Raw genomic sequence first — 27,192 nt, 5'->3', positions numbered from 1 at the left:
CCTGGTAATAGTATTGGCCCACGGACGGCCAATCAAAGCCAATGAAATACAGATTGTGTGATGAAGTTGGTCAATCAAAGTTCTTGACATATAGGCTACAGTGTGTGCTGAAATTGAGTGGGCCCACTTTATCACACTTTTTACACTTTCCAACACCATTCATCAATAATGATATGCACTTGAGAAATGGTCATTTGCCAGTTGTGCAAAGTGTCATGTAATCTAAAAGTTTAAAAAAATTGTTTTTTTTAACATAGAAACAAGGAGATGTTGTAAAACAAAGCAGTACTAGCGTCTTTGGCTGACGCATGAAGCGAAGCAGCAACTGTAAGTTAAAAGCGGTTAAAGTTCAAGTTAATGTATTGTTTTACAGGAAATGAGGAAAGTAAGAAAGAAAAGAGCATTGTTCCCAGTGTTGAATTGCTTCATGTCAAAAGAAACTGTTCCTTTGGTAATATGTGAAAACTTAGGCCAGAGCTTTATCCTTAGCAAAATTCCACTTTATTATTTCTGGGGTTTTTTATTTCTTTCTTCTTTTTTTGGGTGTTTGGTTCCACTTATGGTCATTTTGGAAATTAAAACCAAACAGTTTGTCCTTAAGTCCACTCCATGCTATCTTGTGACAAAGCACAGTCGATTTAGCGGGTCAACCATCAAGGACTCACTTGAAGAGATTCAGCCAGACATGACCAACAGTGGTCTGAAGCCAAATGTCAGGGCTGGCTCATTAGAAAAAAACTGATAAAACCCCAGAGTAAACTGATTCACTGCCAGAACTTTAAAAACTCCCCAAGCATTCACAATCCTCCATGCCAGCTGTAAATTCAAGCCTTCTAAAAACTCATAACTTTCCTACATGTTGGGGCATTCTCACATTTCAATAAATGTAACACACTGAAACTTAAACAAAGCACCAGTTTTCAGAGCTAAACCTTTTTTACAAGCTCATGAAATTTTGTTGCTTTTGGACTTAACTGGCACAAGAATCTGAGAAGGGGATGCTCCAGGAACTGGGCTGACCATGTGTGACCACCCTTCCTGTTGGGGTTGCTGGAGCTTACCATCCCCTTTGTGTCAATGGTCAGGCAGGGGACAGGATTGTGGGACAGTAGGGAGATGCATACAGTCATGGCCCAATGTCCAGTCCAAGCCTGCTGCAACGAAGACCTCCTCCCTAAGCATCCCACACACACACACATGCACATACACACACACAGACACACACAGACGCACACGCACACACACAGACACATACACACGCACACACACGCACGCACAGACACACACACTCATTCACACACAGACACGCACATACACACACACAGACACATGCACACGCACACACGCACGCACGCACAGACAGACACACACACTCATTCACACACAGACACACACACGCACACACACACACACACACACAGGCTGGCAGTCACACCGCCTTTGGCAAAGGAGGACCCAAGGGGTCACTGCAGCTGTATAAGGAGGCGGTATGTGTAAGGAACCACAGCCTGGAGGGGGCGGGTGGTGGTGAGTTCACTTGCTCAAGAAACCCAAGAGACAAATTTAGACCACTATCCAGTTTTATATTTCACTAAAGGAGAAATGGAAGACCACTGCTTTAAAAAAAAAAAAAAACAAGACAAATAAATTGAAATAGACATTGTTCTGGTTTTCAAAGCTCTTTTTTCGAAGTCTGTTTCTGGATGACAAAGTGAGTGAGTGAGTGAGTGACTTGTCCATTCTAACACCACAAATCACTGGCGTTTACAAGTAGTGTGCAGGTTTCACAGAGCGGGAAACTATGCTTGGCTCTCGAAGGGCGACCAAATCACCGCAGACAAAGATGCCTTCAGCACAGGGACACAAAGTGACAGCCCGCTCGGGCTGGGCAGAGTGGAGTGTGGGAACAGGAAGAAGGTCACTCAGCTGGCTGGGGCCTGTGCAATGTTTGTGCCCAGAGGTAATAAAACAAAACAAACACTTCCAACAATGCACCATGGAACGACCAATAATTACTTTTTGTCATGCTGGGGGGTTTCTGTGGACTACAAACCGAGCGCATGCTGTAATGATCATGCTATGTTCTCAGCTGTCGGTTAGCATTACAGCACATTTACATCTTGTGCGATTAGCAGGGCAATGTGGCAACGCTGGCCTTACTTTCACTCTCCCATGAAAACAAGCTGTGCTGTAGCCAACTGCAGAACAGGTTTCCAAACAGAACTTAGCATTGGACAAACACAACCTGAGTCTGAGCTTACCTTCAACCGCAGAGGCTGGTAAATAGTTCAGATGTCAAAAGCAAATGTAGATAGCGTATCACAGGAATCAGAATTTCCTTATGCAAAGGAAGCGATCCTCTACAAAGCCAAAAATCATTTCCAACTTGACGTCTGGGACGGTGCGCGACATCACTGGAGACAGGGTTCACTGAATGTGCACCAACCAGCTGGCCCAGATAGATATCGCCCCACATACCTGCCAAAGGTAAGCCCCGCCCCTTCCCAACCACCTGGCGCCGACTGACTTGTGTGCAAACAGCTGGAGGCCGAGTGAAGTGAACTGAAGTGTGCCACAACTGGTCCGGCAGGTTGTCAGTGCACCGCGTCAGTGAGAGACAGCCCTCTGACTGCACGCCCTGATTTCAAAAGGTTCGGCAAGTAAGGTTACGTCAACTTGGGTGTGCGTGCCTGTGTGATGTGGCTGTGTGTATACGTGCATGAATGTGCGCTAGGGGCGGGCAATATAGCCTAAAATTCATATCACAATATTTTACGCTGTCATAGCGAAGAAACGATACGATACCACAATGAAGATTTTTTTAAAGAATTTTGGATCATACCTTGAATTATATAAATAAAACATTTACTCAATAATATTTTTATTGAACTTCTTTTTTAAATTGCTGCTCCAAATTAAAAATGAAAACAGACAAAATATATTAGGCCTAAGTGATATAAAGCATAAAATCTTTTCTGGTAAATTAGAGTATTTCAGTGTTGTCTTCTTTCAACTTATTCAATTAAAAATTGTTTCAGTTCAAATAACTTAAAATTATGTTGTTACAAAACAGAAACTACAATGTGGCCAAATGGTGTAATTTTCATTAATCTAATTGATATCTATTAGCTTGTGAAGTTCGACCTTGTGTTAGGCCTATATTTTGCTGTGGATAGCTGCCTGGATGCTGTGCCTCAAATGGTTTGTTATTTGGTACAAAGGATTAAATATACTGTTTTGAATTCCTAAATGTCATTAATAACTAGCTTTCTAGGTGTATCTGTAACTATCAATTACAATTACCCATTATAGATTAACATTGTAGTTGACTTCCCTCGGTTTTACTGTTAACACCTGGCAGCTAGCTAACATTTGATGACGTTAGTTAGCCAGCTAGATAGCACTCGTTGGAACATTTTCTGCTCACCTGTCAAGCTAAGATAAGCAAATACAATGCAAAACAAAACACATTCTCAGGCTTCAATTTTACACCGGTCAAGTACAACAACTTAATTTTTTAACAAAACTTTTTGCCACAATATCTACGACATGGGAAAATCCATGCGTCAGACCAGTATTCATGTTAATAATGGTATACCGCCCACCGCTAGTGAGGGCATGCATGTGTTACAGTACTGAGTGTACAATTGTAAATCAAGCGCAGGAGGGCTTAATTAGAAGCCCAGATATTTGACACATTCAGGTGTCCCTCAGCTTTTCTGCATTAGAATTTCCCCTCTACACACCAGCTAGGACTGAACGCATTATTCCCGAGAGCCATGACTCAACACGTCCGATCTCTGCCTTTTCATTTCCCGGGAGATTAAAAGAGAAAATGTCTGAGCAGGCAAAAGTGAATTTCACAATCTGTAAAGGAGACGCTTATTCCTGTAACCGAGATTGTTTTCTTCCTGTACTCCCTCTCCTGAGACTTTCTGAGGTATTTGTTTATGGTTTCATGTTTGTTTTTGCCCAGAATTGAAAGTACTCTCATTTGTGCAAGTCTGTACCATAAAATACATCTTGACAGAAAGTTTGAATGCCAAAATATGAACACTGAATCAAGATAAACAAGGTTAGACTGTTTTTAAGTTTTACAGAGCTCACATTTACAGAAATAAAGGATAAAATGTTTTCACTGCAGATCACAGACCCAGAAATTAAGATATCTGATGTTAACAATTCTAGTAACAAAATTTCTTGTATTTTTGGAGTCTAATGCAGGAGTCTGCACCAGATGACTTATTCCAATGAAGAAATCTTCAAACCGGGACAAAGTGGGACAATGCTCTTGCCACCAGGGAAAGACCTTCCATTAAGACAACCTGCTGGCTGGCAAAGCCCTTTGCGAAAATAGCGGTAAAATGAAAACCTGTATAGCTGGTTGTCAGAGATTAAATCAACTGTAAATCCGTAGCCTTCCACAGCTAGATGTAGTTTTGTCACCTGAAGACAAAGTGGGTGACGCATAAAAGTAACCGTCAATGTCAATGTTTCCACGGCGAAGGCTGACATCATCCGGTTAAGAGTGTTATCATTCATAAGCATTGGTTACCTTGGCATTGTTAACGTTATTCCCCATCCCGCACAAGTATTATCCCCGTATTACAATGTAAGAATTCATAAAATGAATTCATAAAATGGAAATGCTAAAGTAAAACCACCTGCATCTCTCCCCTAAGGCAGGCAGGATATTACGCCTACCCGATGAATCATGCTGAAAAGACTGCTACTTTGAATAGCGATCCCTATATTTGCAGTGTAATTGTGAATCATGACGTGGACTGAGCCATCATGATAGTGATACATATGGAAAACTATTTAAATACAGACTCTGCTGAATGTCAGATTAAAGATGACAGTTCATAGAAGTAGAGTATGTATGAAAGTTGGATGGCCAACATGGTTCTGTTACAGAACAGAGAAAACCAACTACATTTTACTCAGGAACTGTGCAAACACACATGACATTTAATTAAAATTAGAGCTAATTAAAAATCTATAAATAAGTGATAAAGAACCAAATTTAATATGCAGGTTTATCCCATTGATATTTTACAGGTCTTCCACCATGCCTTTTCCCATAATGCCACAGCTAAAGTGCCTCATTTAAAGGAGACCACTGCACAGAAAGGTGATAGCTGCCTTTGATACAATCAAGGCTCAAATCCTGGGAGCTCTTTGTAGGGCCACTGATGACTGCACAAACTCACCTGTTAATGGAGGATGCCGCTTTAGTGGAGGCCATCTCGCTGCCGTTGGAGACCTTTTTCGCGATGGGCTCTCGCGTGCGTGCTTTTTCGGTGTCCCGGCAGGCCCCGCCCCCTTCTCCCACATCCCGAACCGTCCCCGGGGCGCTCTCCTCCGTCCGCCTGCTCGCCCGGTCGCCGGCGCCCGCCGCCGGCAGCCTTTCTTTTCCAGGCAGGTCGCCTGCAGGCTTGTCAGCTTTTGACGTCTCATCAGGCCCCTTGGCAACAGTATCCGAGGCCTCTTTCCTGTCTCTCTTCAGGTATTTGGAAGTGACCTCCTCTGCAGTGCCGTAGCGTTCCGCCAGCTCCCTCCTCCTCTCTGCCTTGTATCGGGCGATCCGCTCCGCTTTGGACTCAAGGGCCGGGCTATCCATGGTGTCCTTGGCATCCAAGCTTTTTGATTTATTTATGACTTTTTTCGAAGTGTCCTCTCTTCTCACTCCCTGTCTCTCACCTGATGGCACTTGGGTCTTCCAGCAGCTTCACAGCATTTAACAAAATGGCCTCCTCTCACCCCAGCACACAACCTCAGCACCTGGCAACCAGGGCCCTTCTCAGGAAGAGCTGTTCTTTAAATGTTTTGTTCCAGCCACAGCGCCAGGTCCACTGCCTCTCCGCTGATGGATGGCTCACTCCATATAAAGGAACGCGCTGCTGGAACAAACAGAGAGAAGGTTACTGCAGGGCTGCACGCTGGAACACATTGCGGAGCCAGCTACGTCTGCCGCGCGCACAGTGCACACGACAGCCTTCTCATGAAACTCACTTCCCATCAATCATCGCGCTTTCCCCCACACAGATTCCACCGAACTGCCCTGATATTATGCTTATCACCATTGAACTGACCTCATTGCTAATCGCAAACACACGCGCACACATACACACACACTCGTGCGCACTTGCACATGGATACACACATACACAGTCACTCACGTGCATACACACACATACACACACACACACACATACACACACACTCGTGCGCACTTGCACATGGATACACACATACACACTCACTCACGTGCACACGCACACACACACACACACACACACAGACACACTCGTGCGCACTTGCACATGGATACACACATACACAGTCACTCACATGCATACACACACATACATGCGCACACACACACACACACACACACACACAGACACACTCGTGCGCACTCACACACGGATACACACATACATACTCACTCACATGCATACTCACACACATACACATACACACACACAGACATACTCGTGCACTCACACACGGATACACACATACATACTCACTCACATGCATACTCACACACACGCACGCATGCGCACAAGCACATGCACACACACAGACAGACACACACTCGTGCACACTCACATGTGGATAAACACATGCACACTCACTCACATGCATACTCTCTCACACACACACACACACGCACGCACACACACACACACACACACACACACACACACACACACAAGAACAGCTCAAGTACAGCACAAGCCTTCAGACTCCAAACAATTCTTTCTCAGTGATTGAGAACATTCCAGATACAGGAAAAGAGAGGGCAAAGTGCAGGGACTGATATCGAATGTCCAGGTTCTTATGAAACACAGCGGGGGTTAAATAATGGCTCTTGCATGAGCGATGCACATGACATTTCTGTCCACACCGAGTCGTCAGTCACGCGTAAACCCAAAACCTGCACCCCACACCCTCCCCGTTGAGAGAGAGAAACACAGTCCGTCCGGCCAAGAAGTCCCCACCCGTCCCAGCTGGCGAACACATGCGCGCACCCCCACACTCATTACCACTGCTGCCACTTATCACCACCACAACACATCCAACGGGGAGGTCGCAAACACAGCTGGGGCACTCCTGGTAAAGCCGGTTCGCTCAGCGCGCGTACCCCCAGCGGAGCACTTACGCTCAGACAGCAGCATTAATCGCAGGAGTTTCACCCCACGAAGGCCGCTGGGAGAGTTACGGTATGAGCGCAGGAGGCCTCCACCACAGGAAGGGACACCAGCCCGAAATTCCGGCTGCAAGGAGGGCAGGTTGACGTGGCCCATCTGCTAGTGAATGACCGATAACTCCGAATGAGCGGAGAGGGGAACAAAGGTCTTTAGCAATGAGGAAGCATTCGCGAACAGACACTCAGTACAGCTACCAACCACATCCGGTTAAACCAACCCACAATCAACCGGGTCACTAATGAGCCATCAGAATGTCCATCTTCCTTCCTCCAGAACAGGGTGAGGGTCCTGTCACACCACGGTGAATCTTTGCACACTCGTTCAGTTTGTCTCTAGCCAACAGGCCGTTGCATCGTTCCTCCAAAACCAAAATAAAGAGGGGTGAGCTCAAAGGATCACAGGGTGGATTTTCAAAAATGAAAAATTCAAAGACGAACACTTTCCCAAAATTGGTTGTGAAATGTTCAAAATGCCACCGAGCGCAGGCTGGAAGGAGACAAAGATGGCTGAGAAACTCTCTACAGACTTTCCGAACGAAGCCTGCACAGTTCTACGCTGTTCCTCCCTCGGGCCATTCGATGCACCTTTAAAAGGAAGTCAAACTAAAACTGGATATTTAATGGCAAATGATTGCTTTGCTTGGAACCTGTTTGGAACAGTTATGAGTCATGTCCCAGGGGGTTGGAGTATGAGAGAACTGTAAACTTCATTCCAAGCACACAGCCTGGGTTCTGAGGTCAATGTTGAACTTTTAAAGCAGTCCAAATAAAGGTAGAGATTACACCGCAGGAACTGAAACAGCCTGGCAGTGCACGAGGCATGTGCTATACGTGTGTTCATCCAGGAATTTTTAAAAAAGTAAACCAGGCCAGACTGACCAATCTCTGGGGTGGCAGTGTAGCACAACGGCTCGCAACCCCGAGGTTAAAGGTTCGATTCCCAGGTGGGGCACTGTCATTCTACCCTCGAGCAACGTACTTAACCAGCATTGCAGCCGTAAAATATACAGCTGTATAAATACACTGTACGTAAAGAATGTAAGCTGTTTAAGTTGCTCTGTGCAACGGTGTCTGCTTAATGCCTCAAATGCAATGCAGAACGTATCTACCGTGCCTCTACCAAGTCGTGCATTCTGCCGCCTGCTTCAGTGAACTCTAAGCCTACGTGCAATGGGTGGCGGCTGTTGGGAGCTGTGAGGGAGTCCGTCTCAGGCTGTTGCTCTGTGTTAAACTTCCTATACTGCCTGAAGGAAACCTACAAAAATTTGCACGTTACACATTGCATGCTATGCGAGTGCAGATATAGCCTTTGGCCCTTTCACTGTGAAGAGATTGCATAGTTCTAATTAGCACTGTAAACTAATGCCAATAAATGCATGTGTGCTAGCATACAAGGCTGTTCTCCGGTTTTGACCTTCACACGCAAACAGCCATCTACACCACCCCCAGAACGCCATATCACTGATGCCCGACTTACTGAAAAGAAAGATAACAAAACAGGCCAGTTCCGTGTTCCCAGCACCTTCCTCGACCCAAATAACGCATTCCAGCAGCAGCTTCACCCAAAGTGACTTTTTCCGGCCCCGTGACCCAAGCGGTCCTTTCCAGCGCCCCCGCCCGCAGCGCGCCTCTTCGGAGACCGGACCACCAACGGCGGCGAGCGGGGGCCAGCGGGGCCGGCGGCCCCCGCCGCACCGCGGGGGCCCCGCCTCCGCCGCGCTTATAAAAATAATCCCCTATTTATACAAGATAATGGGAGTCGGCACAGCCCAGGGAGGAGCACCGCGACCCGCGGCTTTGAAGGGGGGCTTCACGGGACCGCCGGGGGAAGTATTACCTTGGTCCGTGTTTACGACATCACGTATCGCCCACATCTGTGTTATGATTTGTACCAAAAAAATAAAAATAAATAACGCAGGCCTATCCGCTCTGCGGGCCTGCATTCCAAGCGAAACGAGCCGCTCTGCGCTTAGAGCTGCCGAAGTGAGCGACGCGCGTCTCCGAACGGGGCTTCGCCACGTTGCGAAACGCGCAGCCCGTGCGCACACACATCACCCGGGGCTCGATTTAACGCTAAGCGTTTGTCACGTAACCGCAATCGCGTTGACGCGTATTGTTGTTCCTCGGCGCCCCGGGAACGGCGAACAGGTCGGTCGGGTAGACTGCACCGCCGGCGGGCGCGGGAAAGCCCTTCGCCTCCCCAGCCGCCGCGGCCCAGAACGCCGTTAAACGGGCGGCGCTTCTGACTCCAGCGTAACGCCCACTCCCCCCCCCATGGCGCACGCCGCGCAGATAAAGCTTATCTCCGCTGCGGTGGACCACGGCTTCCAGCTGCCAGGCACTGCCGTCCCCTCGCTCTTCCGTTTGCCTTCTGAGCTTCAAACTGTGAAATTTAACCCTCAAACTGGCCATGCGCATTTCACAGAATCAGTCCAATTAAAGTCTGAATGATACAGTACAATTTTGAAAATACATAATTTAACAGATTTAAATAACATACGTTGTGTTTCAAGCATTTACGTTACTATGCGTTTCGGAAGTCTAATTAGAACAAAGTATTACGGATATGCAGATCAAGTCGAGTACATAGCATGGTCGAGCGTGGTTAGAATGGCTGGTTCACTCGGTTCAATTTGAGCGAACCGCAGACGCGGTTGAGCATCGCGTGGAGCTGAAACCGTCATAAACGCGATGCCAGGGAAGAGTCCAGCCCCTAACGGCAAACAGATGAAGCGCGTCAAGCCCGCGCTCCGGGCGGACGGGGCGGTAGGCGCGCGGTAACGGACCCCGCTCAGCGGCTAACGAGCAAGCGCGCGGCGGGATTCCTGTCCGAGGACGCCACGCCACGCCGCGCCTGACGGATCACCGCCGTCCGGACTCTCCGCGGCGGCAGCGCGTTGGCGGCCACCTTATTAAACGAGCTGAGGACTCTGAGAATAACAAGGAGCTTCTCGCAGGGTCCCCCGCTCCCCAGCGTGCGCTCATTCTTCACATTTTTCGCTCCTTGCCCGACCCGCATTTCGTCCTTTTCTGGGTCGCCGTGACTCCCCATCGTGTCGAGACGTGCTGAGGGAGTGGGAGTTCAGAGCTGGGGCCAATCACGGCTCGTTCTGACCGTTTCTAAACAGAATAACTGAGAGCGGGTCATACTCTGTCCATGACGGTGGGCTCTCTCGGTGAAGTCAGTCAGGATCGGACGGGCGAGGCCCAAAGCTCACGCTCAGGCGAGCAGAGAGACATGAATCTATCAACCCTGGCTGGTCTGAGAGTGCTGCTTCACACTAAAGCCGGGCACCCACCGCACGCGTATCGGCCGCGAGCGCACTACGCGCGTATTACGCGCGTAACTGAAGCGTAGTTGAAGTACTGTTATTACAACGGCAGCGGGCGACGTCGTCTCCACCAGATGCGAACGCGTCGCGTACCGGCTGCGAAGCTCGCGCGACACAAGCGAACTGAAGCGTAGTTTTTCGCTTCAGTTCTATTTTTTCGGCTTGTCGCGCGTCACGATGGCCTGTTTATACACAGAAATATGCTCTAAAATGCTAGGTATACATGCTCTGATTTATATTTCATCCTTATATTACTGGGGGTGTGTCCCTAGTTACCTCCCAGATATTTTATAAGCACCAAAAAAAAAAAATACAAGCCTTTTCGTTTTGTAAAAATAAATAAATAAATAACTGGAACCTGGGGAAAAGGCAAACTTAGTTTCGCTGTCTTATTTTGCGGAGGGGGTGGGGTAAATTTGAAAATACACCACAGAAAGACGTAGCCTATCGCACTTGTACTTCAAAGCTTCCGGTGTTCATGGCGTTGTGGTGTTCATATCTCTTCAAGATTAAACTGTTACTGTCTTTTTCATGATTAGCTGATTTTACTAAATATGATCCTATAAATGTTTTGACGTGAATGACAAGACAACACGGGAATTCCCAATGGTTGATTACGGATTATTTATTATTATTATGATCATTACATATTCTTCATGAAATTGGCACGCTTGTTAACCAAGCAAATAAATTAATACAGTTTGAGATTGATTGTTATGCAGGCTACGTTGCGATTTAAGTTTATGGTAATTCTTGAAAGCGTTTACTTTCTCACGTATTTACAAGTTGAAAAAGGTCTCTCACCAAAGTATTCACTTAACCCATAATCAACAGTCCTGAACAAACATGAAATACACGATGTAATCCCACTGTAGACTGCGAGAGCTACTAGGAATATATAGCTTTTACGCAAGCCTTTGCGCGACACAAACGGAACCAGTGGAGACACCCTACGCGCCGCGTCGTGCTGCTTCGCCGTGCTGCTTACGCAACGCTTACGCGACGCGTGCGGTGGGTGCCCGGCGTAACTCTGCTCTTAGCGGTCCAACACTCTGACCAATCATACGGTCCAGGACATCTCCTTAAGGGTCACAGACACACACGCACACACACACACACACAGACACACAGGCACAGACACAGACACAGACACACAGACACAGACACACAAACACACACACACACAAACACAACCAAGAACATACATTGACACAAATACACAAAACACATCCATTCATAAACAACCAAATACCTATTGGCAGATATGCATGAACATGCACAATTACAAGCCTGCTTGGACAAGTAAATAAAAACTGCATGATATTCACCCCATGCTTTCTGTGGCTGGTCTTTCTCCTCCAGGCATTCTGTTCCATCGTACTCAACACACGACTTTGGGTGCGCGTTAAAAGAAAGCTCTGACCGCATTTACACCAAAGGAGATTTAAATGCAGGGTTTCACAAGAGCTCAAATCATCCCATCACGGACAGGCATCTTTCACGACATAAAACAAGTCAATTTAACCTGTGAGCCCAGCAGCCAAGGGAGTGCAACTCCAACCTGGTCCAAATCGGGCCCCTGACGAGCCACCGACGACGTCGCCTTTAATCAGCACCTGACGAGCGGGTCCGTGCCCGGCGACAGCTCGGCTTCACGAAACCCCCGCCGACGAATTGGGGTCACCTGGCCCGTGGCGCACTTTCACACGGCGCGAAAGCCCATTCGCTAACCTGTCGGAGCACAAAGCGGGCGTAACACGGGGTCACACATGTCGAGAGAAAGCCTGAGGGAGAAGCCCAAAGTACAGATTCCGCAAGTCTTCCCCTTCACATCGCCACAGCCTACCTCAGACCAGCAGCGTCTGATATTCTGAGCAACTTCCATCAAGAGAAGAAGAGAGAGGAGGGAGGAAACCTTCCAACGCTCCGAAAACCAAGCGCCAAAAACGGGTCTGAATGAGAGCAAAAATGCAAACTGACTCCTGCTACTCTTTAATATCCCCCTGGCAGTTTAAACAGGCTCGCTGGCCACGAAGACCAGCGACCCGTGCTGAGAAGCGTAAATCGACAGAGAGAGGGAGAGGGAGAGGGGGAGGGGGAGGGACAGCTGAAGAGGGAGCGCTAGCAATACAAGTCACCTTTTCATGAAACAATGTCGTACCTTACATTTGGCGAAAGATGAAGACGGGGGGTGGAACGACAAAGAGAGAGAGAGAGAGAGACGCCCCCTATGTCCCAGCCAAACTCGAGAGAGAGTCCTGGGAGGCGGCGAGCTCGTCCGCCCGCGTACGGTTAGCGATTCCCCGGACAGTCACGTGACAGGCCTAGAGGAGACAGAGCTCGGCGTGGCTCGTCAGCTCGTAATCCCATAATGCTATCCGACACGTACATGTGCTAAGCGGCAGATTAAGCAGGAACAATTGCCCAGAAACCCGGGCGAGGACGCCAGGCGGCCGCGAACGGCACTTTCCGCGAGGGAACGGCAGCGCCGGGGAAGAAGGCCAGGAAATGTGTTTCACTTTAAAAGGACATCCCCTCAGCTAATTCCTGTTTACGGCCCAAGTTCCCATCAGCGCCAGAATTAGCAGCTAATTACAAACACGGGGCTTTCTCTGAACACGCCACTCCCTACCTCTCCCTCCCCCCACGCCAGCCATTAAGGCATGCAGCCAGTTTAATAGAGCCGTTATACTAGCCCATTGAGCTGAACACGGTGTAAATCAAAGGAACATTAGCGACTGGGCTCCTTTCTCCCACTCTCATCAGTGTTCTTCAGCGAGGGTCAGTACACTGAGATTTTCAGACATGAGACCCCAGGGTGCCAGGGGGCCTCTGGTTGCAGAAGGTTTGGGCGGGGCAGCTCTCCACTGCTCAAGCAAAAAGTAGGTTTGAGACAGATTACTGTCAGGCTATACACACCCACCCTCCCCCTCCCCCCCACCCCAACCCAAACCCCTCAGGGCTAAACACTCCCCCCCACCACACTACAGCCCCCGACACTCTGTCAGCAAGAGCAGGCTCCGTTCACACCCCAGGCCCCTGACACACACCAGCACCGATCAAACGTTAGCGCAGGCTAACCAACGCATACTGTACACGCTACATGCTGATGCGATGGCTGCCACATGACAGCAGGAATTTGGTTATTAAACCCATTCATTATCAGTGAGGGCTTTCACCTTCAGAAACGGAACTCAATATGGAATGATGAATACATAAAGGAATTATGAAACATTCTATCCATTGAGCAAGGTACAGCAACAAAGGCCTTTTTTTAAAGTAAAGAGGGTAACTGTCCAAGAAGATAAAAGTTTAGTAAGACCAAGAATCATGGAAGATGTAAAAGATGTACTGACATAAAGAACAGTTGTTTTTCAGCTTCACTACAAACATGCCAAGCTACTTTTTTATTTTTCATTGTTTACTTTTTCACAATCTGTGTTATTACTGCTGAAACAAGCCAGCACTTCATCCATAAATGACAGAAAAAACACTAGGGCAACAGGGAACTATTCAAAGGTGTGTCACACAGACCTGATAAGTAACAGTATGAAATGAAAGCAGTCAAAGTACAGCAAGTACCTGATTTACAGCTCTATAGCTCTGGGGCTCAATTTTGGAGTAAATAATGTGGGGAAACAGTGATCAACTAAAAAAATAAATCTTTATGTTTAAGTGCTAATGGAGGTTTGCCACTGCTCGTAGAGAAAGGCTGAAAGTCCACTGTGACGTGCAGGAGTCCATGGAACCGTAGGGCAAACCAAACACCCTCAGAGTGAAAGTGAAATCTGTTTGCTGCTTACTGCTAGTCTTTCTCCCTGCCTGGCTCTCTGGGTCACTTGGAATAATTAAACTCAAGGAGGAAGGAAAATGAGGGCACGCACACACAGGCACGCACACATCTTTACCGACCCTTGGTCAAAAACATTCAAAACAGGGCGGGGCAAAGGGAGCCTTTATCAACTGGCCGGATCGAGAGTCCCCCCTCCTCACGCACTAGCTGGGTGCAGCGCTACCGCAGAGCTGGAAATTGCTACTGGAGAAACACACGGTGGAGTCATTACCGTTTTAATGTGACCGAGGCTGGGCGTGATTTTCTGTCATTACGGCAATCTTATCATCGAGAGCAGAGAAGCGATTCCAATCTGTGACTCTCTGCCAGAGAAATCCACAGATCTTATGAAACTCTCCCGGGTGTGCCCGGGCAAGCTTTGACAAAGAAACACTGTCCCTCTAGCCATACTCACGGGGAAAATAAACTAATAGATGTTATAGTAGTGATTTATTAGGTGAGCAGCATTTCTAGGTACACACAGATATATCTACACTCAAAATAGCACAGCAGTGTGGGTCTGCCTTTTGTCAGGATTAAGGCCGATGAGACCATTACGCCTGATCACATTTCTGATTCCAGTTAACCAGACACCGAACAGGACCACTCGAGGACAATAAAAGGACAACTTCAAAGGCTAAGAGGAAAGTATGTTAAGTGGAGTGGAATAGCTTTCTCAGCACATGACGGTCACAGGGGGTTCTGAAGCCACCTAGAAGGTAAGAATTCAAACAGGGGGCAGAGAACCTGGACAGGGTAAAATACATTGCAACTGCAAAGCAAAAAGCAACAGCAATACGGCACTCCTTTTTGACAAAGCTTCAAGAATTTTTTTCTAATCTGTCAACACAACACACTGAAGTGAACAACATTCACAAATACAAGAACCAATGAAAACAGTGGTATTTGTCAGGTGTAGCTGTAAACAGGCCAGTACAGGGTAAGCAGTCAAAAGTTACAGTCTGACTACTTAAAGTCCCTTCAAACAGAAACAAAGGTGCTTATCTGTTGGATCTACTGAAGCTCAGGTGTTCAGGCCTCAACTCGGAAGGTAGAAAGTGACCAAATCTGATAAAACAGAGAAGCGGGTGGATGTGTATCTTCACGTCCTGAACTTTACAGGACAGTAATACAGTCAGGGCCTCCATTTGCATAGTCGTTTGCTCCTCAGTCAGACTGTGCCAGCTCTTATGCAAAAAAGTCCTGTTGGTGACGTATGTTCACGGCATGACATGGTCATCCAAAAAAAAAAACAGCATCCATAAACCATAGAAATGCAAACAATCGAAAAGGCTGGCCACATCTAGAAATGGCAGCCTGTATACTGCAGCCAGTAAGGACTAGAATGGCTCGAACTGCACTGCAATAGATATGTTACTCCATATCCTGAGTTTCATAAGCTGACTGTGAACAATATGCAGGCCTGACAATTAAGTAATCAGGTAGGTGTAAAGGTTCAACATTAACCACAGCACACCGTGAACTGACTTGAATTTCTCCACTTTTTAAACTGAATAACATCCCCGCTTCCCCCCCGTCCCGCCCCGCCCCACCCAGCTTCTGAAGCCTTTACCTGCCAAACCCCAACAGACAGAGCAGCTACGATTCATCAAGCTGCCATATCCTCTCCGCCGCCTATAAATATTTACAGAATGAAAGATCCCACCAGAATGGCCATTACTGTCAGTGCGCAGGACGCAGGACGGAGAGAAGCTGGGGAATTTATTTTGTTACGGGTCAGGGGTCAACAATTACTCAAGACCTGCCTGTCCGCGAAAACTCCACACACGCTACCACAAAACCAGCACGCTCGCCGGTGAGTAAGAGCGAAAAAATGCTCTGACCGTCGAACTGAGTTACCCTAAACACGACCACAGAGCGGCACGTTCATATCGGTGCTGCCCGCGGACTTCATTACCGCGCTAGCACACAAGCAAACACGTCCCATGTGTTCCAGAACCCTTAAAGAGTAAAAGCCGGGCCTTTCACGGCTTCATTAACAGCGCAGACAGATTTGAAACATCCGGGGACCCAGAACGTAAACACAGCTGCCCCTGAGAAAAAAAACGCCGCTTCGCGCTAAAAATCATTTCACGTCGCGTCCAGGTGTCGCTTCAGAGGCGCTCTGCGGAGCAGGCAGGCGGTGGAATCCTGGGTAATTTACATGTCTCATCAGCGCTCACCGCAGTGGACTTACGTGGAAGGCCCAAAATGAACTCTGGGATGGAGGGACGCGATGGTGACCGAGTTGCCGCAGGGGACTCAATCACGCTCTTCCTTTTTTATTTTTACTGTTCGAATGTTAAACTATGACCCTCGTTCCACAAATGGCTCCTTTTCATCTTTCAGAATATGACCTTAAGTTCTCCCATGTAGCCATTCAACTTAGCTTAGAAGTTGCCCTCAAGACCTAGGGGTTATGTCCCTTTCCAGTCAAAAATATACATCTCCTTGCTTGTTACATAAGAGGGTAAAATCAAATGTTTACCCTTTCATACATATTTCTTTCTAAGAACTCAGTCAGAAAGAATTCATTTAAACTCTGAGTGGACAGTTTTGAATGAATTTCCTAGGCACAATGTAGCCTATAGTGCAAGCTCATATGTTATAGGTACTGTAATGTAATGTAAGGTAGCATAAATGCTTATATATCTAATATACTGTTACAGGATAAGCGGATTACAGAAATACATAGTATTCACAATAACAAGACCAGGTCCAAACCTAGTATATGGCTGGACCTAACACACGTCATCCGGCCGACCAATGGTGTAACTTCATAACTCAGCCGACCAATGGTGTAACTTCATCACTCACTCAGTCACTCATTCAGTCACTCAGTCACAGACATTCTCGTTTGTAGGGCTGGCCACGCTTTTGCGGTCCAGCCATAAATAATAATTCCCTACCCTCAGGACTTTCTCATATGTAAAAACAAAACTAGTAACAAAGTGGTTTTTGTTACAAACCGGAGCCAATATGGCTCAACATCTGTGGAAGGAACTGTTCTCTTCATTGCATGGTACAGGACTGGTCCGGCGTGAACCGGCTAGCTAGCTAGCTAACTGACTACGCCCAACGATGCAGCTTCTTCAGAAGGTATCAAGCTACAGAAGATCTGCTTCATTGTTTCCTTTCAGTATGCAATTTGCATTCCATTGTTTTAATGAAATAATAATGGTGGCTATGGAAAACATTTTGATGGTGGTCTCTGTTTAAGAAAGAATAAAGTTCATTTTCCAATTTGAAATTCTGCTACCCTGCTGCTATCTGTTAATCCGACTGTCAGATTTATAGGATTAGCCCTTTCCCTCCCACATTATGGGTGGTTCTAGCCACTTTATGGTGTATTTGATGGATCTAGAGGGGAGACTAGTAATAAAGTAATAAAGATCAGATTAAAATGACATCTGGTGAACATTATCAATAAAATGGGAAGCTGTGTGTAGAGTAGTTTTATAAAGTGGACTGGCTTAGCCATATTTTTAGTCATACTACACAGAGGGGATATTAAATTCATCTTGCCTGCAAACATTCATTCAGAGCAGCCCATACTGTGGTCCTAAAACAGAAATAGATACAGTACAGTAGTATTTGGAAAGCCTATCAGCTAACACTCATATGCCAGCCTCATGACTTTCAGGAGTACGTAACTTGTTCACTCGACCAGCAAATTGAAAAATTCATAGTGATTTTGCCTTGATGAGAGTAAAATACTGGAGTTTGATTGCATTTTGGAAATCCACGTTGACTGTGAGACAAAAAATGCAGGACCAGAGTGAAACGCAAGGGCTGTGGACTGACTCGATCACTCATGCCATCCAAGCAGCCTCATTAGCAAAAAAAAAAAAACAGCCAAATGAACAGGTCAACCCCAGCACTACAATGAGTCATATAGAGAGTCAAATGATAATACTTCGAGGTTCTTGAAAACTCACATTTTCAAGAACCTCAAACAATGGTGTTTCGATCATATCATTTCCAGTTCGGTTCCTTTTCATCAGCAAAATATGAGAACAAGGCCAAAACAGAGTTTGTTGTCTGCCGGAACTTGTTTCTGGAGCAATTTTCCTCAACCAGAAATGTTTGCCCAAGGCTACAGCTCAACAAGAAGGCATCTGTCTGCTGTTCCAACCCATTCCCTCGGCCTTCCCTCACCTTCAGCAATGCATATCAGGCATCTATCAGCATTCTTCCCTTTTCTTGCTCAACTCTGAGCATTTTGCGGGTATTTGCGCGAGGGCGTGTTGTGGCAAACTCCACTGTTTTGCATCCTGCCAGTAAATTCTACCCATGAAATATGATCAGTCACACTGAGGTACAGCGGAGATGCTGCAAGGACGCCCTACACAGTGAACCAAACGGCAAAGATCGAGTGGACAATCAAACACGGTTATATCTTTGTTACGCCCCGGTCTAGGGTCTAGGGTGACAGATAAAGGGTAAGGAAATGGGGGTGTGGAATGGGAAGGGAAAGCAAAAACAAAACTGCCGACCGACTAGTAACTCCAGTCCTATCTGCCTAACCACAACTAAATAACCCTCGGCTAGTCTTCGAAGGTTTACCGGGCTCGAAGTGGCGTGTAGCCTTCCCCCAACGGAGATCAGATCTCCGCCCAGGATCACCTTCAAAAACAATAAAGGAAAAATAACAAAACAAGACAACAAATAGTGTCTCGAGGGAAGGATACAATCCAGCTGGAACACTCTAAATAACCGAAGTCACTATACGGCGAGCAGAGGGGCAAACCAAAAGTCGAAGTCAGGGTGGGCGAACAGGGTCGAGCATGAGTGGTACACTGGGGCAAACAAATCAAAAGGGCTAAGCAATAGCCTAATCAGAGTCGAATAGGACGAGGCAAGGGTCATACACAAAATCCGATAAACAAACAAATCAAAATGGGCTAACTAACCAAGAATCAGAAGTCAAACAGAAATATGGTCATACACTGGTCAAATAAGCAATTAATAATCCACAATCCGAACACTAGATTTTGCAGAGCTAGTGTACCTCGACCAAACGAACGACGGTCTGGGGCAAACCAGAATTGAATCAAAGAGAGAGCAAAGATGCACAACTATAAACACAAAAGCTATACGACAGAGGTCGTAACAATCTTACATCACTGTAATAAACCTCCTTTGACTTTGCAATTCTGAGAACTGCCCGATTTGTATGCAATCCTTTGCATGGAATGGTGGGAAGGTTTAATAAGTGTTCATGGTCGTTCTCTGGCTGCCGTTGCTTTCAGTATATAAGGTCCTGGCCACAATCTAGGTCTCTTCAACCACAAACATGAACTCTGTCTATGAAAACTGATTTTGATGCACCACTGGAAAACTTCCAGAGCAATGTGTGTGGGTGAGGGTAGGGTCACAAATTTGTCTCCTTGAAGAATTCCAGTAATGTTTTAACTTCAAACTTGTGAAACTTTCCAATTTCGAAGTGTGAACCCCATGTGAGGAGAAGACTCTGCCTCCTTGTAAGGTAAAAAAAGAGAATGTCCCCATGTCCCTTTTTGAAAGGCTCTCATGGCATTTGCTGATCCATGAGACTCAGCCCAAACTGTTTGCACTGGATCCTGGAACATCTTAAAATCCTGCAGCCTTGCAACTGCCTGGACACACATTCTAACGTATCTCCACACAATGTACAAACATGCTGTACTGTATTTCGAGCTGCTCACATACTGTGCCTTTCTGCATTGCCTTGAATTACATTACATTACGCCACATCTGGCCCTAAAACAACTTCTCCATGTGGTAACATGACCGCCTGTCTCAAAACAGAGCAGAGCAAACCAGCATTTGCAATATTGTTTTCACTGAGCAGAGAGGTTATAAATGTAAGTACGACACAACTGCAGCCTTGCACAATCATGAAAAAATTGAGCTTTAGAAGGCCTACAGTACAGAAGTCGAAACAAATCAGATCCACTCTGCAAAATTTTTAAATTAAAAAATGTTTTGGCTTCACTTCTATTCAGGAATTAATTGGGTGAAAAAGCTTACTCATAGTTGTCCCATGAACGTTACTGCAGCCGACTAATCTGCATGCCCCAAAAAACTATTTAAAATTCTTCCCAATGCAAATAAGTCATGAAGAATATATGTTTTGAAATGCAATGCCATACTCCCTGTCTAATAATATTAAAGCCTTAGTCAACCCAATCTGGTACATATTATAGCTTGTATGAATGATTATAATGATTGCACTCTAATGAATGTCATTTCATTTTATTGCTTGTGAGGTTCTCAGTTCATTGTTGCACTGGAATTTCTTTAGTAAACTCGGAACAAAATAGCCTTAGACATTTGCCAGCACACACCACACACACTGTAGGCTACCATATCTCACATAACCTGTAGTGTAGTAAATTAAGCTATGGTTCATTTTCATTTCAGAATTTAAAAACCTAGGGAGCCCTAATGATCTTCCAACAGCCAATCCAAATACAACTATCTGTGGGAAAATGGATGCCCAATGTCAAAGGTGATGCCGGACGATGCAGATTTGTTGCAGAAGATTTTTTTCTTTCTTTTTCTGAAGGCGTTCAGAGATGGACAACACTCGCAAGTTATCTCAGTCGCTCCCGGGCTGATCAGTGTTTATCCTGAGAAGGACTTGGATCCCGTTACACTCTCAAATGAAAGCCCTTTCCAAGTCAGCGCTGCAAACTTAAATGATTATGCTTCTGGGACGACTGCCAAACCTGAGAATAAATTCGCTAAATTAAAGAAAAACTGCTTGGCAAGGTTTTAATGATGTCTTGCGATACATGCTGTGCTGAGTTGCCTTTTACTCTGGGAGAATATCTTGGAACTCCTTCGGATTCTAAATTTGATAAGTTTAAAAAGCAGATAAGGGTCTAGGGTCAAAGCCTGAAGTGGACCCTCGGTCTGGTTTGAGTTGATAAGGCATGCATTATCAATATCCAAAAAAATATTCAAGCATCCAAAAAGAGGAATTATATGCGTTTAGTAGTCTCATTAGCACAGGCATAAGTGCAGATCAAGACTTCTATAGAGTCCAATCCTAAACCAATCCCCTCTTCCCATAATTGTTGAGCATGATTAATATTTAATGTCTTACCCTCGTGTTATTTTCAATACAACCCATTACCCATATAAAATTAAATTATGTAAAAATTATATCTAATATCCCTTTGACAATATACATTAATCACATTCAAGAAGTTATATTGATGAGGTTGTAAATTGAGACTAATTAATTGTCTACAGTTTGGACTGCCTTCACCAAAAGTAAGCTGGGTATTGCCAGCACGGCGTAACGGTTAGGGAACACAACTCTTCTGTGAGTTTCAATCTCAGGTGGGGCACCGCAGTTGTACCACTGAGACAGGTTCTTCTTACTCCATTGCATGTCAATCTGCAAACTGACTAGGCCTATATGCAAAATCATAGAAGTGTAAAAACTACAGTTAACACACTAAAGTAGAGTACGTTTTAACGAGGTTTCACTTTCGATGTCGTGGGTCAAAAGCATCGACTATTTTGTCAATGAGTAGGCTACAACGGACAAATTTCTATTAAAGTGTTTCCGGACTAACTTCTTGCAGCTAATCGCTAAAATCTTAGCGACAGTCCAGGAGGCTAACCCCAAACGACTGCTTGTAGGCTTTTTTGTTGCTTTTTGCCTTGCCATGTTGATCGGTGGCCAATATAAACAATGAGTAATGTCACAATTCAGCACATTGATCTTGAGTGCTCTTCAATGTGCATGCGCCTATAATTAAGATACCGAATAAACCGTAAAGGAAAAAAAGGAAATGCATGATGTTGCCATACATACAGTGGTTCCGCTCTGAACAACCTTTTCGATAGAAATAACCTTGTGTCCAAAGTGTATACATGAACTAGGCTAAATGATTTCTTCGTAGCCTACCTTATTTCATTGGGATTGTCACTGTAGCGTATGGAAAGCGATGCTGTATCCCTCTTTGTTCAAATAGTCGTGACTCAGTTATTATCAGTGGATATCAGCAAACTCCGTTGATGTTCCTCGAACTTTTAAAAAACGCGCATTTAAAAAAAATTAAATTATATACGGGAAAGTGTCCACAAATCTGACTGAAAACGTTGAAGTGAAGCAGATGCTAGTCTTTGTTGTTTTAAGGAGGTCTGCGATATTTCATGTTCCGGCAGCTGTTGTGTTGTTAAGCGGAATTTCACTCGATTTGGAAATGCTACGCAAATTTTCTCTGAGGATGTGGTAGTACGGCTGAATCATTCGTTGACACAACACAACCACACACAGTCCCAACTCTTCCAAAGAGCAGTCTAACTTTACAATCGCCGGGAACAATTGAGACTTGACTGCTAGCCCCGCCTAGACGTGCACACACTTACGCCCAGATCGACTTTGCACTATGTCAGGGATCAGGCGGACCGCGCGGAAACCGGAATGCTTGCCCTCGAACCAACTAGCTGTATACTGGTTTTCTGTCAAACTTCTCTTCAATTATTTTAAAGTTGCGTGCTGATATAGATTTTACACCTAGCTAGAGTTGCGCAATGTAGGCGAAATCTGTTGGCAAGGGTTAGGGTTCCACAATGGTGTGGGGCACATTTCACTGGCTTGTTTGGGATGACTCATACCTTTAGAAGGCAATTCAATGTCAGTCTTTATTTATTGGTCATCATTGTAACCCCCATGTTAAAGTATTTAATTCCTGCAGACTCATTGTCTTTCAAGATGACAATGCGTCCACCCAGAAGAGAAGTAGCCAGCCACCTCATGACTTAAAGAGCGTGATCCCGAACAGTATCTATATATCCTGGCCTTCTCAGTCACCAGATCTGAATCCAGTCAAGCCAAAGGATATTGTGGACTGGCACATGAGACAACAATTTATTACTTCCAGCAACTAAGTTGATTGACTTTCCAATGGAAGAACAGTGGTGTAGCCTACTGCTGCACCATTCCAGGTACTCGTAGATATGCCACAGTGCAAACAGGCCATACTGGCCACACAATGGGCCTCCAACACCCTTTTAATGACTTTACATTAGTGTTTCTTTTTTTGGAGTAAAGGGATTTAAAATGTTACATCATTATCTAACTTGCTGCACAATTGCATCTTAATTGTACGGTACAGTATGCAGACAAAAAAACAACTTGAAGGCATCTAAGTTCTAATAGAGTAATCTCTGGTGTTCTCGACAGTTTCACAGACCCAGTATAATTAGAGGAACCAGATAGTAACAAGCAACCCATTTAACAAGATATCAATCAAGCTACTTCTAGATCATGTTGAACCATTTTAAAATATAATATTAGGAATGTGATTATTTCTTAAGGCACAGATAATTGGCATGTTGCTTTGGTAAAATAAGTCTTTTTAATCTGTTTCCACTTATGCATCATAATTAAAACATTTGCACAAAGGCAGGTATGGGTTCATGATGCATGCCATATAAACATGCTATTTTTAAATTCAAAAGACATTATCAACAGCTTTTCTACACAGAGGAACAGGTACTGAACATACCAGATGAATTTCAAAACCACACAAACAAATTAAACAGTGCTCACAATTCCTTATCTTTCAGTTCAAATTCAATTTGCAAACATGGTATTGCAATGGTATTGAATTGTATTACAGATATTTTACATTGGTATACTATGGGTCATGTATGGGAAAAGACAATCAAAATGTAAACATCTCTCACCATAGTCTTACACTATAGAGACTAATAATGCATGCCAACACAATGCATACTGTATCCACAGAACCATATAACATATACAGTATCCCATCATTATATAATTAACACAGTATTAAATCTGCTTTCAAATATGCTGGCATGAAAACACACAGCTCAAACAAAAATCACGCACAGGAATCACAAACACGTAGACCAAGCAAACATTTTGTGCCACTTTGTTCGTATGCAGTGCCATTCACATAGCCCTTATATTATCAACTTGCTCTGATATTTCATTAAACACAGCAGATGTTTTGTCTTCGACATGCAACCTCCTGTTTATTACTAGCTGGCTTTATGAATTAGTGTGAAGCCCTGTTGGTCAAGCATGGATGCTCAAGCACATACAGGCATACATGCACACACACAACTGCATTTTCAGAGTCACCAAACACAGACCATCAGACAGATAGGCATGCAACAGATCCCTGGTTTAATCAGATAAAACTGAATAGAAGTGATTGATAGACTTCAGACTGGATTCCAGGTTTTTTTAAGTGCTCGGAGTCAACTGCACTTTACTACCATAATGCCTGTAAGTCCTTAATCAGAGATAAGGGTGAGTTATACAAGCATCAACATCAACTAGTATTTTCCCTACTGAGACACAACTAGCAAGTATATCATAAATGCGAGGGGACTGATCGAGGTAAATTAATGTAAAATATTTGCTCCCTACCAGTCTTCAAAAGAGACCTGGTATTTCAGAACAAAGTTCTGATCATAGTACCCACAGTGTAATTCTCTTACATAACTAGCTCATAAACATTGAGAAACTCTTGTGATAAGTATACGCCTGGACAAACAAAACCACAGTCCAGCAAAGTAACTCTTAACATTTCCCTGTATGTCAGCAATGCAGTTAAAAGCAGCGCTAACCAAACACACATTCGCAAGGCTTTACTGTACGTGCGCTATACAGCTTTGCAACAGCACCACCCATTGTTCCTATCAGGGCATCGTGCGGAAAATTCAGCCAGCATGGACACACAAAGATGGACATCAATAACGTGTGATCGTTCGGGGCAGCATCCAAATAGAGTCAAAATATTTTGGAGTCAATATATTTAAGTTTTTTGTGCAGCACGATTTCAAGAGGTCGAAGATAAGCTTCATAAAAACATATAGCGGTGCCTCTCACTGGGCGACTACGCCTGGCCGCGCATGTGTGGCCGTGTGAACCAAGTCTTTGTTTTCTTTGGCAAGAGGGAGAGCGGCAGGGCCGGTGTGCGCCGCCTCGCTAAGTGCACGGATGTCACACACAGAATGTACCGGCCGGGCGCTCAACGTGATGCCAAGCTGGGGCCCGCGGGCAGCCCAGAACACCACGCTCAGCGCCCGCTCACCACGCCAGGTCGCGCAAAGCAAGCTTCCGCTACCTTCGAGTCTATCAGGAAAATAATTACGCAATAACTGGTGCAAAGCAAAATATAAATTGAAACCAGCAAAAAAACAAGCAGCAAAGATTGACATATTTTCAGTAGGTTGTAATTTCTGTATGGATATAGTATATACTGTAAATAAAAAACAATCCATTAAAATATCTGAGATCATTTTCTCAGACTGTACAAGTAGCCTGAAGCACAATTTCCCAAACCATGTTTTAATTTCTTTGTGGACCCAAACGCAATATTACTGACCCAGGACTTCTGTACAACATTGAGCATTATGTCATTTAACTCACTGAGGATTTGTTAAAACAAGAAGCAAACTTTCTGTGACAAACATCGCATACACATGGAAAAAATGTCCTCCTCTGTTTAGCAAATTTCAGTAAGGGTTTCCAAATCTTAACATACCAGTGGCCGCTGAGTGCTGGTGTGGAGAATAACCAGGCCATGCAGCAGCCTCCCCAACAACATATCTGCCAGGAAGCAGACAGGGGTATCTTTTCATCATTTCCTGTGCATGTGTTGTAAAAAAAAAAAGCTTTCATACACATGTAAACTGGTTGAAACATATGTAAACTTTGATTTGGAGGAAAATAAAGATGTTTAATAAATGTTTAAAAAGCACATATTGAGATTGTGTAGGATAGTGGCCAAACAGATACCTGTGGCTGTGATACCTACTTTAGAAAATCTTTAGACTTTCCCCTGAACATCAGGACATTGTCAACCTTACCTCTCCCTTTTGTCCCACAAGTCAGTCTTCCCACCCTCCTCATTTTTGGTCCTCTGTGTCTGCCATGATGTCACTCTTAGTTCTCTACCTAAATTTTCTACCATCCTTGAATCCTTGATCATTCTAACTGCTGTACCTCTCTCTTGCCAAGAGGCCTGCAAAAAGAAGGATCTCCCTGCTAAAAGAATAACGGCTGCTGGTATGTCATGGCCAACAATGGGAAGAGCCAGCTGGCCAGGCCAGTAAAACCTGACTCCAGGAGGAGGTGTGATTTTGGTAAGATATCCTGACATTGCCTGTCCCTCAAGTCGTAAATTGCAAAACATTTTTAGTATATAAAATGAAATACAGCAGTTCTAAACACTTATCTATATGCTATTCATCATGGGCATACAGTTAAATAGGGCCGTTAAGGGAACATGTTCAGTGTAAAATTGTTTCTTGAGAGAAAACATAAAGAGTAGAATCATAAAGCATTCCGTTTATGACAGAGACTACAGAGGAAATAAGGAACGTCCATTTGGAACTCTTCAGCTGTAAAGAATGAATGGTTCCCTGCTCCTCATCATAAACATTAACCCAGTGATCTACACATTTCTGCAATTCCATCCAGATCTACCTTCAGTGAATCATCATAACTCTGGTGCAGTGGATAGCACCATTGCATCACTGCGAGAAGGTCCTTGGTTTGAATCCCAGCCAAGGCCTTTCTGTGTGGAGTTTGTATGTTCTCCACATGTTCGTGTGGGTTTCCTCCAGGTACTCCAGTTTCCTCACACTCTAAAGTAAGTCTAAATGAATTAAATAGGTATAAGTGTGTGTGAGTGAATGGTGTGTGCCTGCAATGGACAGGGTGTATTCCAGCTTCTTTCCCAATACATGCTGGGATAGCCTCTAGCACCTTCCGTGACCCTGACCAGGAATAAGCGGGTACAGATAATGGATGGATGGATATT

The 27,192-nt window shown here is 45.0% G+C and overlaps 1 protein-coding gene across 7 annotated transcripts in view; it reads right to left on the bottom strand.

Moving 5' to 3' along the window:
• The window catches only part of svild (supervillin d), a 68,060-nt gene extending 45,293 nt beyond the window's left edge, over positions 1-22,767 (bottom strand). For 2 of the 7 annotated variants that reach the window (XM_064321942.1, XM_064321945.1), the window contains exons 1-2: positions 22,290-22,767; positions 5,214-5,900 (exon numbers count right to left, since the gene is read on the bottom strand). In XM_064321942.1, the coding sequence (XP_064178012.1) occupies positions 5,214-5,623 (410 nt within the window). In that variant the 5' untranslated portion in view covers positions 5,624-5,900; positions 22,290-22,767. Of the gene's footprint in view, positions 1-2,261; positions 2,421-5,213; positions 5,904-12,712; positions 12,862-22,289 lie in introns of those variants that run through there. The other 5 variants (XM_064321943.1, XM_064321944.1, XM_064321947.1 and 2 more) reach the window with 5 other exon arrangements.
• Between the last annotated feature and the right edge of the window lie 4,425 nt (positions 22,768-27,192).

This window comes from Anguilla rostrata, chromosome 2 (assembly GCF_018555375.3).
Source record: "Anguilla rostrata isolate EN2019 chromosome 2, ASM1855537v3, whole genome shotgun sequence".
Classification (NCBI taxonomy): Eukaryota; Metazoa; Chordata; class Actinopteri; order Anguilliformes; family Anguillidae; genus Anguilla; species Anguilla rostrata.
Note: the sequence above shows the minus strand (reverse complement) of the source record. Positions and strands in the feature narration are given on the sequence as shown.